The sequence below is a fragment of the Leptinotarsa decemlineata genome, unplaced genomic scaffold, assembly GCF_025532065.1.
Source record: "Leptinotarsa decemlineata unplaced genomic scaffold, Ldec_3_MD MMD2_tig00002159_RagTag_RagTag, whole genome shotgun sequence".
Taxonomy (NCBI): domain Eukaryota; kingdom Metazoa; phylum Arthropoda; class Insecta; order Coleoptera; family Chrysomelidae; genus Leptinotarsa; species Leptinotarsa decemlineata.
In genome coordinates, this window is record NW_027412574.1 from 4,471,295 (window position 1) to 4,489,938 (window position 18,644).

Genomic DNA, 18,644 nt, shown 5'->3' on the forward strand with positions numbered 1-18,644 from the left:
ATGGAGGGGTTTGTATTCATGGTTGAACTCATGTCCTTCTGTGATCAAATGAGTGGCATATGTGGAATCTATATTTGTGATCCTTTATGCGGGCTTTGAGCGTTCTTCCAGTTTGACCTATATAAAACATCGGATATGACCCACATGATAATTTATACACTCCCAAATTTTTAGAAACTGTTATTCTTAATATGTTATTCTTAATATGTATGCCTAAGTTGTTGGTTTTGAAAACAATATTTACACTTTTGCTGTGCAGAAAATCTGAAATATTTGTAGTGGGTTAGGTTAAGGTTCTATAACTTTTATCCTTTTCTCTTCGAACTGGGTAAACTTCTTTCAAAGTTTGACTGTATAACTTTTTTGATAATAAAGAATGTATTAGACTACTATCGTAATCATTGTTGACGGCTATTTGTTTCATTATGTTCAGTTCTTTATCGAAATTCGCCTCTGACAAGGACTCAATCATCAGTTTGTGGATCATACTGTTGAAAGCTGCTACTTTGTGCTGATACGGTGGGTGGACGAATCATGAATGATAATATCTGTATATGTCGGTTTACGATAAATTGAAAAATCATGTTTGTTGTTAACTTTTGTTATTGTCAAGCCAAAAAAAATATAGAGTCGTCCTTTTTCATCTACATTGTGAATGTGATAGAAGGATGAATATAATCCACATATTCATATCAATACATGAAACTTCTTACCAGTGGGTTACAGTGTATTTTTCTCTCCAAATTGTCCATGAAATTCTCTGCCAGAATTGCTTACGGTGTGTTTGTCACAGAATTATTTCCAATTCAATGAAACTTTTTACTCATCCTGCATAGGTGTCATAAACTTTTTACTCATCCTGCAAAGGTGTCATAATGGGAAACCCACCTAGTCCTGGGTCATGTCCGATGTTTTATATAGGTCAAACTGGAAGAACGTTCAAAGCCCGCATGAAGGAACACATGAATACAAGCCCCTCCGTTTCCAGAAGGAAGGTTTGAAACTTAACTTGTTGGAGAGTATGGAAATGAACAAATTCAAAAACTCTCAATATCTCATGAACGATCAAACTGAATTGAATAATTCGCCATTATTGAATCTGTTTATTTCCAGGTAAAAATACTTAGGCATATTTACGGTATTTACGGTACGGTAAAATTTATGATATAGGTAATGAATTCATACCTGACCTTTTCAGGTGTATTTATTAGGCATACGAGTAGGTAAAAGGTTAGAGTATAAAATGATTGTAATTTAGAAGTAACTTTTAGTTTTAATTTATGTTTGAGAAAGCTATTGTATAGCGAAGCACGTGCCGCGGTTTTTGTAAAATCCTTTAAGTGAAAATCATGCAATAAACTGTTTTAAATTGGTGATATCATGATCGTCAACTATGAACCATAAGCCTTAGCTTATGCGACAACGGGTTATTTATTGAAACTCCTCATTACAAAAATGTGTTTTTCTGTATTAAATCAAATGAGTGAATGAATGAATCTTCGAAAACTATCCACCTCCATTTTGAATCAGGTGGTAAGAAGATAAAAAATACTCTATTTCATTATTATCCCCTTGAATATCTCCTATTCCATCACCATTACTATCCATGAATGATCTTGGATAAATCTGATAAAAAACCGCATTTTGCCACCAATCCAAACTATTATCATCATTATATATCATATTCTTTGAAACATGAACATTGTTGATAACAATCACGTAAACTACAGAAAGTACTGAATAGAAATACATTTTGAAGCTATGTTGAACGAAGTTCTCCATATTATAATAAACCCGAAATTTAATGCAATACAGACTGTTCAAAAACAAACTCATTTAAATTCAATTACGCATTATCATACTAAACTAATAATTGACCATCAATTAAAAACCCATCAACCCTCATTGCTACTTGCTTGTTTTTACTGAATACCTCTATTCCAAAAATATTAACATTTGCATTCATAGGTAGTGTCACGGCAAGCTTCATCGAAACAGATACTGTCCCGCAAACATCGAAAAAAATAAAAAGAAAGGTAGTAGTTGTAGACAACTTCTACGTGTGTAAAAACGCAGACCCTAAAATAATCTCCTCTGAAAATGATTTATTTTTGACAGCAAATTAGCTATCTGTCAACTTAATCAAAACAATTATTCATAAATATGTTACCTTATCACGAAATTCATTATCTGTTACAGAAGGGATGTAGTTAGTAATCATAGTTAGTTATTATACACATTTTGTGTGGAAAAATTGGAAGGTTAAGTGATTTAATATCCACAGAAGGTGCGTTAATTTACTTCTTTTTTCAGTAGTTAACTCCTGGCAATGGATTTTTATAACATCATCTTCTATTTTTTGACAGTATCGTTGATGGCAAATATTCATATATATATATATATATATATATATATATATATATATATATATATATATATATATATATATATATATATATATATGTATATATATATATATACATATTTATATATGTATATATATATATATACATATATATACATATATATATATATATATATATATATATATATATATATATATATATATATATATATATATATATATATATATACATATATATATATATATTTTACATATATATGTATTTTACGTTTTTAAGGTTAATGGCATAGTTAGTAGGACTGATGCTGCCGTATTGTTGCTGCAAACACTCCTACTTGAACTAAATAAAGAAATAAATTTCCTCCTACTTTCATTAAATTATTAATTTCGTTCAAATTCATTTTGGGTTTTTCTAATCACTCACGTCAAACTAACAATCCAAATCTACGAATGTGAAATAGTAATCTGAAATGTCACTAGTAACTAACCTAGAAGAAATAGAAGAATGTCACCAGAAGAAGCATTCGTTTTTAAATTAAGTTTTTTATAAGAAAAATGTTGATTGTTGAATTGAACAGTGTCAATTAAGGAGAAATAAGGTGTAAAGATGACCTAGTGAATAAATGCTTGTGTTTTTAAATAATTTATCTTGTGGAAAAGAAGGCTGAAAAGTTGCCCTTTTCTGAACTTTGAAGGGCCGTAACTTTGTAAATAAGGGAGAGCTCCACTTTTTTCTTTCGGATTGGTAATCTACACATCAAAATACGTAAGTACATTTAAACTTTTTTTTCAAAATCGACGGGTGCCCTCAAAATGAATATTTACCAAAAATTTTGAGTCACTACAGATATATATTAAGAAAATTATTCTCCATCGAATGAATTATTCGAAAAATATAAAATCTATACAATCAGGCAAATATTGTATAGAATTTCATGAAACAAGCCACACATACATACAGTTACAGAAACATATTTGTCAATTCCAATGCAAAAGTATGCTATACATACCAGAAATACACACACGTGTGTATTTCATTGATAAGTTCAAATCTAATTCGAAAATTTCAATATTCATGTAATATATTATGGTGATTATGGCTTATGTCATATTTGTTTTTTAAGCTGGTAATATTATTATTGTCAACTATGAAAGAGATGCCTTAACTTATGCGACAACGGGTTAATTATTGTAACTCCTCATTACCAAAATCTGGTTTTCTGGAGTAAATCAGATGAATGAATGAATGAATCTTCGAAAACTATCCACCTCCATTTTTGAATCAGGTGGAAAGAAGATTAAAAAATACTCTATTTCATTATAATCACCTTGAATATCTCCTATTCCATCACCATTACTATCCATAAATGATCTTGGATAAATCTGATAAAAAACCGCATTTTGCCACCAATCCAAACTATCACCATCATTATATATCACATTCTTTGAAGCATGAACATTGTTGACAACAATCGCGTAAACTACAGAAAGTACTGAATAGAAATACATTTTGAAGCTATGTTGAACCACGTTTCCAATATTTATAGTCGAACGAATACTTGCATAATTGTCTAATAGATATAAAACTGTTATCTTCCCAATTATAGAGTGGTTTATTTATATTTGACAAGTGTGTGAAAAAATCACTGACGCGAGTCAACATCAGTTCATATAATGCGCGATTAGAAAAAAAAAACACTAATGAGTATCAACTCATTAAATACGACAATATTTGATAGTAATCATAATTATTTCCAGGGCTATTTTTGTATCAGTTTTCAAATATTTCAACAATGGAACTATAACAATAAGTAACGTTGATAATTTCGGACATCAAATCCTTTATACTCGCCTTGAAACCATGAAACCTTATTCTTTGAAAGACATATCCTTCAATCTTCTCGAGTTTCCCATCTTCCACAATCTAGTAATATAAATCAACAGGGAATCCTACAAATGAACTCAACAAATTAAAACGATATCGACGATTCAATGAAAAATGAAGGTGTAACAATATATATTAAATCTAATTGATTTTTCAATTCCAAACAGATGAAGTTATTTTGAATTTGAGTTTTCAAGGGCAAAAATCTGTTTATCTTACTTTCCGGCAAAACTACAAATCCTATGAAAAAAAAAAGTTGAGTGACAAACTTTTGTATTCACACTTTCTTCACATAACCTCAAAATTTATGTGAAAAATTCAAATAACCAAGTTTTTGATATTTTATTTTTATCTTTCACATTTTTTTTACGAAATTTCGTTAAGACTTTCCTTTTCGTGAACCAAACACACCGTAATTTTTAGGATTTGAAATATTTATTTTCTCACTAAATTTTGATTTAATATCGAAATAGCACTGTAATTTTCAATCGAAAATTATGAAAAAGCAGATAAGAAAACCACCAGCTGCTGACCGCCATACAGTAACGATAGTCTTTTTTCGAGGGTTTTCGCCTTTGTGAAGTGCCTGGGTGGCTCATCAGTATCCAACCACTGTCCTTAATGTATTCTCTTGTCATAGAAAATCCACTTTTCATCACACGTGACGATCCGTTTCAAAAAGGATCGTTTTATTGAAACAAAAGCAAAGAAGAACAGACTTCGAAACGTTCAATCGTTCAAATTATGGGGCATTAACTATTCGAGCTTTTTGACCCTCCAATACGTTTCAAAACTAGGAATGTAGGCTTTAACGGCTGGCGTCAGTGTTTTGATTGGTTTCCGAGTTTTGCCGTGGTCTTCTTTGGTTATAATCTCCAAAAGTTTCAACTGCAACTGCGGCAGGGCAATGAAATCCTCGTCCTGGATTACTGTAAGTGCACCACTTCAGGACTCAACATCGAAGCTAAAGTCTCCAGAACGAAATTTTGTAACCAACGTCAAACATTGCGTTCAGTAGCAGTAGTATCATTGCCAAATGGACCAAAAGTCGCTCAGTGACATCATATAGTAATAATCTGAAAGGAGGCAAAACAATAATATTTTGAAATAAATGCACAGCATCAATATACTTGTATAGAGTACAAAATTCTCTATTGATCAATATATACCACGACACAGTAGAATAAATATGTATTGAGATATGAAGCTACAAAAACACATGATACTAAAACGACCAAAACTTTTGAAAAAACCTAATACCATCCTTTCTTCTTCAATTGTTGAAGAATGGAATAGAATAGAATTGAATGGTTGATTGGAATTCGAATTTTTTTTACTGTAATGTATTCTATTGTAACTGTATGCCATTGTGAATGATTGTGTATCATTGTATTCTATTTTATATCATGTATTTTTTATTTTCGCGCCCAGTTCAATGTCGGTCTTGGCGCGCTATCGCTGTCGAAAAAGGGGTAAGAGGGCGGAGGGCAGTAGTTCTTGCATCGCTCGTTTCGGACAACAGTATATGTTTGCATATTATAGCGGAATAACGTGTTTCATTTTTTTTCATTGTATCAAGCTGAACAAAATGGCTTCGAGAAGTTGTAAACGAGACGCTGGCTCCTTTTGTTATATTTGCGGCAAATTTATTAAAGTAAGAGAGAAAAAATTTGATATAAGTACCAATTTAAAGATTTGCGAGGCATATCAAGCTTACTTCTATCTTGATTTTGTCTTGATTTTGTCTTGATTTTTTACAGGTAGAACCTGTAAAAAATCAAGACAAAAAATGGACTCCACATGTATCATGTAACTCTTGCAGATACATTCTGGACGGTGAGTTCAATAATTAGGTTATTTACCATACAACCTACAATATACAGGGTGTCGATTAAGTATGTACCAAAAATTCAACAGACGATTCTTTAGGTAATTTTAAGACGAAATGTTCATATAAACATGGGTCCGTAAATCCTTTGTTCTCAAGATAGAGGGTGTTAAAATAAGAATAAAAAAAATTATATAAATATCTTCAATATTCTTTACCTAATTCTGTTGTAATTTGGCAATGGTATTTACAACATTAAGGAGCTACTTTAGCTCGAACGTGATTCAATTTATTAGGTCCAGTGGTGTCTCGAGCGGGATTTGAACGAATATTTTTGACTTAAAAATGTACGCCACTGACCTTTGTGCAATTTCTATTATTTCTTTGAATTGAGCAATTGAAAATACAACTTTTTTGTCTCCTGAATTTTTTTCGTATCTTTTTTTCATTTTTAAGAAAAATGTCAACATAATTGCATATCCTTGAACCTCACAAGGAATTAAATGTTTCTTTTGTAAATAATCATTTTTACAATTTTTCACTACTAATTATGGAACAATAACAACAAATATTAAATAACATTTACATCTAGACTAACGAATTGCACTAAATTAATTGTTGGAAATGGCCTCCTTCTGCTTCAATACCGTATACACACAACCACACTTTAGTGTAGTGGCACGGCAATTTTTGGATGAAAATTACTATAATCGCTGGACTGGGAGAACAGGCCAACACCCAAGGCCACCTCGCTCGCCCGAAATGAATCTCTTAGATTATTTCCTCTGGAGACACCTTAAAGCGTTGGTATACAAAACTGCTATTCAAAGTGAAGATGATTTACGGAATAAAATTATTAATTCATGTGACATAATAAAAAATACGCCAGGTATTTTCAGAAGAGTGCGAAATTCAATGATGCGGCGGCTAGACGGTTGAATTGAAGTCGAAGGAGGTATTTCCAAGACTTAATTTAGTGCAATTCGTTAGTCTAGATGTTGATGTTATTAAATATTTGTTGTTATTGTTACATAATTAGTAATGAAAAATTGTAAAAATGATAATTTCCAAAAGAAACATTTAATTCCCCATATTATTCCTGTGAGGTCTAGGGATATGCAATTAGGTCGACTTTTTTTTCTTAAAAACTAAGCAAGATACGAAAAAAATTCAAGAGACAAAAAAGTTGTATTTCTAATTATTGCTTTTATGTGTGTGACAGTTGAGGTAACGATAAGATTTGTCCCCCTTGGATTTAAAATTTACGTGTTTCTGCATTATGTTCACAACACATGTGTTTTGAAGAATTCGTTTTCGGTGTCGGGTTAAATCGAACCATAATTACAAATTTCGTCCGCCATTTTGGAGCCACCATCTTGATTTTTTGCATTGAAAACAATTCATAATTTTCGACCCTGAAAACCACCACTTATCAATTTTGAATCAAATCGGACCATAATTGCAAATCTTGTCCACCATTGTAAAGCCGCCATCTTGTTTTTTCCCCTAGAAAAACTCCATAAGGCATTGTCACCGAATTTATGTCAAATTAGCTTGCTAATGAAGTATCATAATTTGGAATACGGAACATTTTTTTTCCTCAAGAAGGCGCCAAAATCGAAAGTTAGGTAGCTAAAATTGGCATGGCTGAACTACTTAAGAAATTACCTTTTTAGCGATGTGTCACACTTACTACTTTCCCTATTCAAATTTTTTGGGTGATAATCACCGAGGGGTGGGGGAAGAGGTATGACAGTTGAGGTTATGATAGGAAGGTGTCGCTCTTGGATTACAAATCGATGTGTTTTTGCATCTTTTTCAGAACACATGTGTTTTGAAGATATTCGATATGTTTCGTGTATTTGTATAATTATATAATTCAAATCATGTTACGTTCATACAACTCTGAGAATTGGGACGTATCGCGGCTAAGGTTTACCGGGAGTTAGTTGTCAAACTACAACTGTCTACTGTTGTGAGACATTATTGTGAAACAAAATTACCCAATCCGTTTTTAAATTCATTATATTCTTCAACGATTCGAATCCAATGTAAATTCCAACTATTCTACAACGATTCAAATCCAATGTAAATCCCAACTTACTTTCAAACATTTTTCTCAGAACCTTTCAAGAATTTTCCTTCGTCAACCAGGATCCAATGTGTTCGATTCAACTACCGGCTCGAAAACAGTATACATAATATGTACCTACTTTGCAATTTCTCAGAATTTCGATTCATTTCTGAGTTCTTCGAAATCATGATTTTTGGTAAATCATGTTGGGAAAACCGAGTTTAACAAATTTTTTATTCAGCATGTGTCAGAAAATAATTCAGACTTTCCTAGAATACTCATCAGCACGATCAAGTCAGCTTACCGTACTGGCGCACGTATTTCACATTAATAAATTTAACGTTTCAATACCTAGAAATAATTATAACATTATCTAAAGCAAAAATCATATCGTCATGGATCCCTTTTCATGATTAAAGAGTTTTCTATTCATTCACATTTTTAATAGATATTATTGTCAGGTTTATATTCCCTCTACATTCGTTTTGATCTATTTTAATTTTTGTCTCAACATTCGTTTTAATGAGTTTCTTTAATTCTTTCTAAATTGTAGTTTATACCAATATAAATATGGAAGTTTGTGAGGATGGATGTATGTATGTATGTTTGTGGCTCTTTCACGCCTAAACGACTGAACGGAGTTGGATGAAACTTCACATAGATAGATAGATAGATAATATATTACCTTTTTGTGCCATTTGTACAATGTATAGGTTCGTCACATAGAATAAGAAATATTGTACAGTAAATAAAAATTGTATCACGCAAATATCACAAGAGACAACATACATTGTTACATCATATTAAAAGATTAGACTCATCAATTTTCATGTATGGTTCATATACTCATTCAGATCATAAAAACATCTATTCGAAAGAAATTTCTTCAATTCCACCTTGAACTTTTTTGGTGAAAGTTGCATTAGGTGATTTGGCAATAAATTATAGAGGTGAACACCCGCCCATTCTGGGGATTTTTTGTAGTAAGTGTGATTGAGTTTTGATTGATATAAGTGATGATTGTTTCGTGTTCTATACTGATGTATTTGAGCATTCGATGTAAACTTTGTTTTGTTATTATGTACGAATATAAGTATTTTAAATAGGTAAATGCAAGTGGTAGTCAGAATTTTATTTCTTTTAAAAGTTCCTCTACAAGACTCACCAAAATCTAAGTCGAATATTAATCTTATTATTCTCTTTTGTTGCCTGAAAGCACGCACCCATTCGTTGGCTTGACCCCAAGAGATAATATTGTAGCTAAGTGTAGAATACGTCATGCCAAAGTAAACACTCATGAGTGAATGTCTGTCAAGAGTGTCTTTCAAGGCATGGATAGCATAAAATGATTTATTGAGCTTGCCACAGACTGTGTTAATTTGTTCATTCCATTGAATGTTTGAATCTAAAACAGTTCCTAAAAATAGAGTTTGTTGGCTACATTTAACAGTATAACCATCAAATTCCATCACATCCATTGTGTCAACTCGTCTTTTTGTGAACTCCATTATTTTTGTTTTTGAAATGTTCACCAATAGGTGATTAGCCAAACACCATCGGGAGAACTGTTCAATGACATTTCTGATTTTCGAAATTATTTCCTCAGGAGTGTGTCCGCTGACCACAATCGTTGTGTCATCTGCATACATGAATAGCCTTCCCTCCTTTATATAGTTGGGAAGGTCATTCACATATAGCAGAAACAACAGGGGTCCAAGAACACTCCCCTGAGGAGTTCCAAGTTCTATTTCATATTTTTCAGAGGTATAGTCATCAATTTTCACTACCATTTGTCTTTCCCTTGTGAATGACATGAGCCAGTCGTTAATATGACCACGTATTCCAAGAGAATTTAACTTGATTTTTAAAATTTCATAGTTTAGGGTGTCAAAGGCTCGGGATAAGTCAAAGAAAATTCCATATACTAACTTATTGGCATCCATTTGGTCATAAATATATTGTACGAGTTCAGTAGTGGCTGTTTCCGTACTGAGGTCTTCGCGGAAGGCATATTGGCATATTGTCAATGATTTGAATTTAGCCAAGAAGTCATTTATTCGGATACACATGCCCTTTTCAAATATTTTTGAAATTGGATTCAAGATAGAGATACCCCTGTAGTTTTCAATACTTTCTGGATCACCCCTCTTGAATATAGGAATGGTTTTGGAAATTTTTAGGACTGATGGAAATTTTCCACATTCTACAGAGAGGTTCAACAAATCAGCAATATAGGACGCTAGGAATTCATGGCAGTTTTTTAACAAAGACATTTGAACTTCATCTATGCTAGTGGATTTTTTATTTTTCATTTCCAAGATTATGTTTTTTATTTCTTTCTCATCAAAAGGCTGGAAAAAGAGAGAGAAAGGATTGAAGGAAGAAGTTGTGCAAATATTTTCCTCATCTGACATGTTAACAGTTCTGCCCACTAAGTTTTTTGTGAAGTATTCCGCAAATAGATTAGATATTTTGCTTTCATCAGAGATTTTTTTATCATCAATAGTCAAAGATATACTTTTTGTTGTAATATTATTTTGATGAGTTTTGATTTTTACTAATTCCCAAATTTTTTTGGTTTTATTGTCCGAATCGTTTATAATATTCCGATAGAACTCTCCTTTCTCTTTTTTTATCCTTTTATTAAGTTCATTACGAATAGATTTATACCTGATTTCTACATTCTCGTCGTGCGATAATTTTCTCATCCAGTTCAATTGCCTCAATGAATCCATATATTTTTGAGACCGTTCACTGAGATTGAATTTCATTCGGTTCTGAATTGTACCCTTACAGGCGGGGTACTTTTTTGGGGGGTGAGATACCTCAAAGCACCAATAAAAATGATTCCAGAAACTACCGAAAACCACATCTATGTCATTTGATACGGGAAGTTGTAAGGGCTCTGCATTGAAAAAGTAGCTGAACTCCGATACCGTGTCAGAGTTCGAAATTCTTTTTTTTCTGAAAGGTGTAGTACTTACATAATCCCTATGATCTGACCATTTCATGTACTGTGCTTATACATGTACAGCTTATACATCTGAATAACATATAGGCTACAATTTATAAAGGTTTCGTGTAATCTTAGTCATACTATAACGATAAGTATCAAGTAAGTCGAAAAAAGTCTTGTTCCCTGAAAGCTATCTTGGGGTGCGCTGCCGATACCTTTTATATTAAACAGTTCTAAATTAAAGTCCGCGATGGCTACCTCTTATGTGGTAGCCACTATATGCAAAATACTAAGCCATAAATACAATTAAATTGGATATTTTTTTTACAATATACATTCTATACTAAGTATATTTGGACGAATTGTTTGAAAGTTATCACGATAAGATTAACTTGACGCAACGCATTAAGCCATTACGCGTCGCATCTACTGTAAAACGACGTTCTCGGCGCCATCGCCGAGAACGGGACCTGAATGCGGCCAGACGCGTGAGAGCAGACGTCGTTGACGGTTGAATTAATTTTGCGAATTTCTCTATAAGTAGATAACATAACTCGTTTCTCGAAGCTATTCATTACTTAGTGCAGTTGGCATATTTTTCAGTTACTGTATTTTTAAACTGAAAATATAAATTACTAGCTATTGACCGCTCTTATATTAACATACAGCCGAATCTACTGAACCTAGAACCTCGAAATATGCAGTAGGTCCAAAGGAGAAAACTAGGGCTTCAAAGATTATATTGAATTTTGTCAATTTTGAAGTTGGAAACCTGAAGTTCTGTAACTATTTGTTTAAAATAGTCTGTCACGAAACTCAATGTGACTGGACAGGAAGCAGCCGATTCCGGATTGGTTTTTTCGAAGGTCGGACCGTTCTTACCCCAGAGAATTGTGTTATGAATTCGTGTTATGAGTTATTTAAAAGCATCTTATACACACGAACACTGACCCCAAATGCCCAAATATTCGAACGGATATATGAGCAGAGATGATTGAAGGGAGAATTCACTGGATGATCCCTGCTCATCGATGGAGTGTACAAGCGGAACCTTCCTATGGCCGCAAGGAATTTCATGAAACATGGCATGTTTGTACTTCAAAATGTAACGATTGTAATAATAATAATAGCAATAATAGTCTTCATTGGGTGAAATAGGATATAATAGCCAAGTTTAAAAATGCAGTGTAGAACACTACAGGTTTGTTCTACCACTGGTTATCTTTTACTTCTTTATATTTCAGGTATCTAAATAACGAAATATAGCTGGACGAAGTAATTATAAGTTTGAAAGGCTCATCCGTAATCTCGTGGACTACTCAGGTCACGTGAGCTATAATCGGACGATGTCTGTTGCAAATTGCGCAGAATGCAGTTTAAGAATATGATTAGGCACATCGTACACTTTGTGCCATCATCCCTTGACAACAAATGGATGAGGAAAAGCGAAAAGAGTTTGATCGGAATAATCAGGTCATACTTCTCAGATAGAGAGGTAACCTTTCAGGCAGAAGCTACCAAAATAACTAAAAAGACCAACAGGGCAGTACCGCAAGGGTTGGTTCTGGGCTCAACATTAAGACAGGCTCCTTGAACTAGAGCAAGGGGCGGGATCTACGCACTGATAGGTTTTGTAGATGATATAGCTTCAGTAGTGGTTGCCAAAGACAAAGAGGGTATTAATAATATAGCAAGAGGGTATTAATAATATAGCAAACACTGGAGTTCAGCGTATTTCTAACTAGTTAGAAGGGAAAACTCAATTTATTTTGATATCTAAGGTGTAACAATCACGTATAAAAAGCATTACATACCTAATATTTTGGCTTGATACAAAGATCAGCCATAAGTGACATGTGAATAAAATATTTCTACAAGTTGAAAAAACGGAAGCGTTGCTCTCTCGGCTTTTGCCAAATATCGGAGGGCCTCATTCTTCAAAAAACTAATACTCCTTAGTGTAGCCAACTCCAAAAAATTGTATGCAGCACCCATTTTGTGCTCGTTTATTCAAAACCAAAAACTGTCGTCAACACTTATGCGCATACCAAATTGTCCCAACCGAAGGAGCGAGGTTGACCTCCGGAGTTCTCTTCACTAAATTCTCGATTCAGAGAAAGCACAAAAAATACACGAGTATACCAAAAACGGTAACCAAATTGAATCATAGGAAATTTGAAAAATTGTCAAATCAATTTATCCCGAATATTCACGAGTAGATCGAGAGCAATCTCCAAGCACGAATGTGTCAGGAAATTCCTCTGCGATAGACGAATTATAGAATCTAAAATTTGCCCACAATGCGACCAACGAAACGATTCAAAATATACTCTATTCTACTGTCCTAGATGGGAAGGTACAAGAATATGAGGAGGTAACTTTCGAGGGTGTAGATATCACGAAGAATCTCTTTTCAAACGAGAAGAAAAGAAAACTCAACTGTAAGCCGATTCGAACTATAATCGAGAATGAAGAAAGTGAATACCGATCATCATAGATGGAAAAAATTAATAAAGAACTGAAAACCAACACCTTTCATTGAAGTAGAGCGCTGGCAGTTTCAAAAGGTGGAGCGAATTGAGGAGGGTTTTCGGATGGTAAAAATTCACCACTACGGAACGAACGTAGTCTTTTGAAGATTTCCTCTCCTCTGAGAAAAATTAGATAGATAGATGATAAATATGATGAATGACGAACAGGCGCAGTTTACTTTATTTGAATGAGCAAGTATCAAGAAATGATAACATGTTTTTGTCGGATGGTTGTCTTTTCGCCAAAACACAAAAGATTAACGCCAAACCCTACTATCAATATAAGTAACATCCGTACATATTACGTGATTACGGTTGAAATATCCATAACCTATTGTTGTCAAGGTAAAGCTTACTGAGGATCAATGGAAGGTTCTATTACGTTGATATCATCGTTATTTATAAATGTGTACAGAACCAAAAAAAACTTGATACATAAATTCTGAATCATTCACCTTGAAAACTTGAGAGGTTCACTATACCTTTTCGTTATCGGGTCAGTCAAATCGTAGCTAGATAATGCGACACACTGTTATGTTATTTTCTGCAATTCAGATCAATTACCTGCTTTTTTATTTCTTTCGTAATACATTCATTATTTTCCCATTAATGTTAATCAAACTGTATATACAAATTATTTATATTACGGTCGTTATTTCGGGACTTTTTAGGAGAATTTCACATTGTAGGACAGTATAAATCATTGAAAATTAAGAAAAGGATTCAAAATATACCTAGGAGACATCCATATGTGAAACTATAGAGCAACGGTCGGCAATAAGTGGACCGCGATCCGTTTGCGGACCGCGAAAGGTCGAACCTTGGCCGCCAAATATTGTAATGTGTTATACACCAAGTATAAATTAATACGTAGATGAGGTATACAATACCTTTATTAATTAAAGTAATATTTTTAAGACACATAGAATTCAACTAAGAATGTACTTATTTTACAAGCACACTGATATTTTTATTAGTTTCCTATCTACCCTGAGTGTGTGTGTTTGTGCGTGCTTACGTCACGAGCAGACTGTCAGTCGCAGCGCAAACCGCGGAGCACCATTCATTTGTTTTGTGATTTTCTGCGTTTTCATAATATTTTCTTACCTAAGCTAATATGGATCCTAAAAAGCGTAAAGAGGACAGTGAAAATACGAGGTTTCAGGCAGAATGGACTGAACAATATTGTTTTATGCTGCTTGATAGGCCTCAAGCGGTTCCAGTGTGCCTTATATGCAATAAAACTGTCGCTATTGTTAAGTGTGGCAATTTGAAGCAATAATACGAAACAACTCATCAACAATTTCACAAAAACTTTTCTCTTGGCAATATGGCTCGTAAACAAAAATTTCATGCATATCTCAGTTCTTACAAAAAAGCACAAAATTACTGGTTTGTTGCATGAGCGTTTAAAAAAAATCCACAAAAGCATTGTTACGTGTGTACTGGACGCCTAATAAACACCAGAAACCGTTTTAAGATTCTGAAATGGTGAAGGAATGTTTGTTGGAAGTCGTCACGGCACTTTTTGGAGAAAAAAAAAGATGTCGCTGCATTTCGAAGTATTCCATTGTCATCGAGAAGTAATACACGAAAAACGGAAATTTTAGCTGCTGATATCAAAAACACTATTCTTGAACGTCTGCAAAACTCACCTTGCTACGCCATAGCACTTGATGAATCATGTGACATTGTTGATGATGTACAAATGTCTATTTTCGTAAGATTTCTTGATATTGAGCGTCAGAATTTTAGGAAAAAGTTGCCAGCAATATTGCCGTTGAAAGGTAACACTCGAGGAGATTTATTCAAGGTCATTGATGAGTTTATTACTAAATATAACATTAGTTATGATAAAATGGTGTCGCTTTCAACTGACGAGGCCCCAGCAAAGAAAAAGGTGTAGTAAAGATAATCAGGGATACAAACTCGGGTCTAATATCCTATCGGTGCATAATTCGCCAGACAGCTCTTTCTAGAAAACTTAGTACTACACTGAAAGAAGTGATGGGCAACTTGGTCAAGTTGATTAATTTCATGAGATCTCATTCTGCTCTTCAGCATCGACATTTCAAGGAGTTTCTTTCTGAATGTGATTCAGTGTATTCTGACTTACTGCAACACAACAATGTTCGTTGGCTGAGCAAACGTCAAGTTATTAAACGTTTCTCGCTAATAAAAGAATAAGTAACTTCAGTAGATGAACAAGGCGGGTTCTGGCGCAATTCGAGGTCGTGCATCGCTGGTAATTGTTTCAGAGAGAAACTTTAGTGAGTGGAAGATAGAAACGTGTGACGTCATCGACGTAGGATGGAATGAGTATCGAGCGATTTGAGCGTGGAACTCGGCCCCCTTAGTATTCCGCATCACCGATCGGCCCCTCTTGCGACTTCCCCTTGTCACGTTCCAGTCACGTGACTCTAATTAAAAAAAGTTTACAGTTATGAGAATCGAACCCGAGTCGTCCGCGTGATAAACATTGTCCTTAGCCTCTACACTCTACACCAACGTAAGATATTGAAAGTAAGTGCGAATGATGGGTATTTGCAGCGTAAGTTTTGTCGGGACCGGAATTGATTCATTTTATACACTTGACCACATTTTTTTGATTTCCGTAGAATGTTGGAGAAGTTGTAATCGTCATTATCATATTGAATATAGAAAAATATACTTAGATTTGGGAAAGAATTATTATTTCATATAAAGATGTGTATGTCTGTGTAAGAGCGAGAGACGTATGTGACGTAATCGAGGCAAAGAGAGATGGAGATGGTATCGAGGTTTTACGTTCCTAGCGCAGCAGGTGTTGTCGATTGTAAAATACATCGTTGTTTATGGGGCAATGTAGCGTTGCCGGTTTCAAAATTAAGCATGAGGGGTTAGGAATACGACTCGATGAAAATACAAGATGCGTCAAAATACATATTTTAAGAAAAAACGTGTCGATTTAACAGAAGTCTAGCGTTCCAACATGTCAGAAGGACACTAAGTCTCATATCTTTGTTAACCAAGTTAGCATCATCAGGAGGAAAGAGGAGATGACACCCAAAAGTGTCGAGGGGTTACGCGTTGTGGACTCAACGTGAGGGCAGTGGGGGAGCGAAGTATTCTACAATGAAATTTCAAAATACGTTGTTTTGCATAAGTTACGACCGTTTTTCGTGCGTTTCCAATAGTTTTTCGTGCGTTTTCGATCGTTTTTCGTGCGTTTTCAACCGTTTTGCATACGTTTTCTATTTTTGTTGAAGGTATATTATCATAAGCCGGTGAAGTTAGATAAAAAAGAAGGAATGATTTTGAATGGAAATTTATTACACATTTTTATTTTGGTAACATATCACAAAGCCATTTGTATAAAATATGTACGTTTCGGAGACTGCAATTGTAGTTGGTTCGGTTGCGAATGTGATGCATACAGGGTGAGACACCTTCGTTGTTGTCGAATGTGGGAACCATCCATGTTGTGTTGTCATAATGCTCCAAATTAACAATGCGTGTAGGTATATTCAACTCGTGGAAATTTCCAGTTAGAAAGTCATGTTTTTGATGTCCTGGCACATAAATGACATCGATACCTTATAGATTTTCCATGAGGATGGTTTCCAACTGATTATATTCCACAAAGCCAGAGAAATATCTCAATCCATGAATGTTTCGCTCAGAGTAACGGGCGGTACGGCGATCTTCTTTACTCAAACAGGAAAATGGTGTGTTTGGCAGCAGTAAAAAGTTACTAGACTGAATTCCAATCCTAATGGCTATTTCTTTAGGATGGAACTTTCGCTTGACGGTGAAGCCTTGAATATCTACAACAGCTATTCTCATGTTGACTTTTCGATTGATACTAAAGCAAAATCACATGTTCAGTTCCATTCTTTAATAATTTCGCTGAGTAGGAAGTTTTCTATGACAGTGTCGTGCATAATGATGCAATATGCTCTATTATTTTGAGAAAATCTCTCATATGATTCGATTTCAAGTTTTTCGTCAACACTGGAACTTTTGATGCTCTCATTCCTTCTGAAACAATCGATGAAAAAGAGAGCTTTGGCCGTAAAGACGGTATAAGTGAGAAGAGGATTATGTTGATTAGTCATTTTGTAGCTGAGACCAAATTGTGAGTAGTTAAAATAAGCTTGCGAAAAATTCCCCTTTGCAAAAATCAAATGCATATTTTCCTTGGGGTAATTCTCACCGTTTAGAGTGAGCGTTATATTGGTGATATTCAAATAATTGAATATTGTTGGATCATTGTTGACTTCAGTGTAATCACGATTTTTTTGGAAACATACAATCACATAGCGAGGGCTTTCGAGGAACGAGGAAGTCTTGACGGCCCATATTTCACTTTTTGCACCTTGTGTGAGAGAAGGCAGCATATTGAGTTCCTATTTTCTGAACGGTATGAGAATAGGAGTGTCTGCTTGGATAGCTTTCAAAAGTTGCAATTTAATTTGATCATGCGGAAAGATTCGTTTAACTTTCAGTTCTATATTTTCAATTTCCAATTGAACTTCCGTTTTCGGTGTTAGTGCAGCAGGAGTCTCTTTTATTTTGAAACAGTTGCTATCATCTCCAGCTCGTACTAATCGAATGGTATGTTTACCGTAGGAAACACACTGATGATCGTTGAAAATATTCAAAAATTGCTTGATGGGTATAAGTATGTTGAATGTTAGATGATTAGTATTGATGACGCCTGTATTGTTAGGAAAAGTCCAATGGCCAAGAAAGCCTCTAACAGTACTAACAATTCCAAGTTCACGAACTGCTTCAAATGCCTTACCACTCTGCTCATAACTAGCAGATTGAAACATGAAAGCGCCAGCATTGTTTACGAATGACACCTTACCGTCCCTTTTGGTCTTCTCAACTTTTCCACTAATGAACAGCAGACTATCGTACAAAGCATCGTAGGCATCAGATTGATTGATATTGATTTCAATAACATCGTTGTTGCGAAAAGACTTGACATAAGGATAGTAGGTATGCCACTCTACCTTTT

At 34.3% G+C, this 18,644-nt stretch overlaps 1 protein-coding gene across 3 annotated transcripts in view; it reads right to left on the reverse strand.

The window, feature by feature from the left end:
- LOC111509386 (maltase 2) overlaps positions 1-18,644 on the reverse strand; it is a 57,827-nt gene that overhangs the window by 33,235 nt on the left and 5,948 nt on the right. Inside the window, exon 1 of one of the 3 annotated variants that reach the window (XM_074177081.1) lies at positions 3,694-3,895. The exons of 1 other annotated variant lie outside the window; for it this stretch is intronic. In XM_074177081.1, the coding sequence (XP_074033182.1) occupies positions 3,694-3,874 (181 nt within the window). In that variant the 5' untranslated portion in view covers positions 3,875-3,895. Of the gene's footprint in view, positions 1-3,693; positions 3,896-18,644 lie in introns of those variants that run through there. One more of the 3 variants, XM_023165133.2, reaches the window with a different exon arrangement.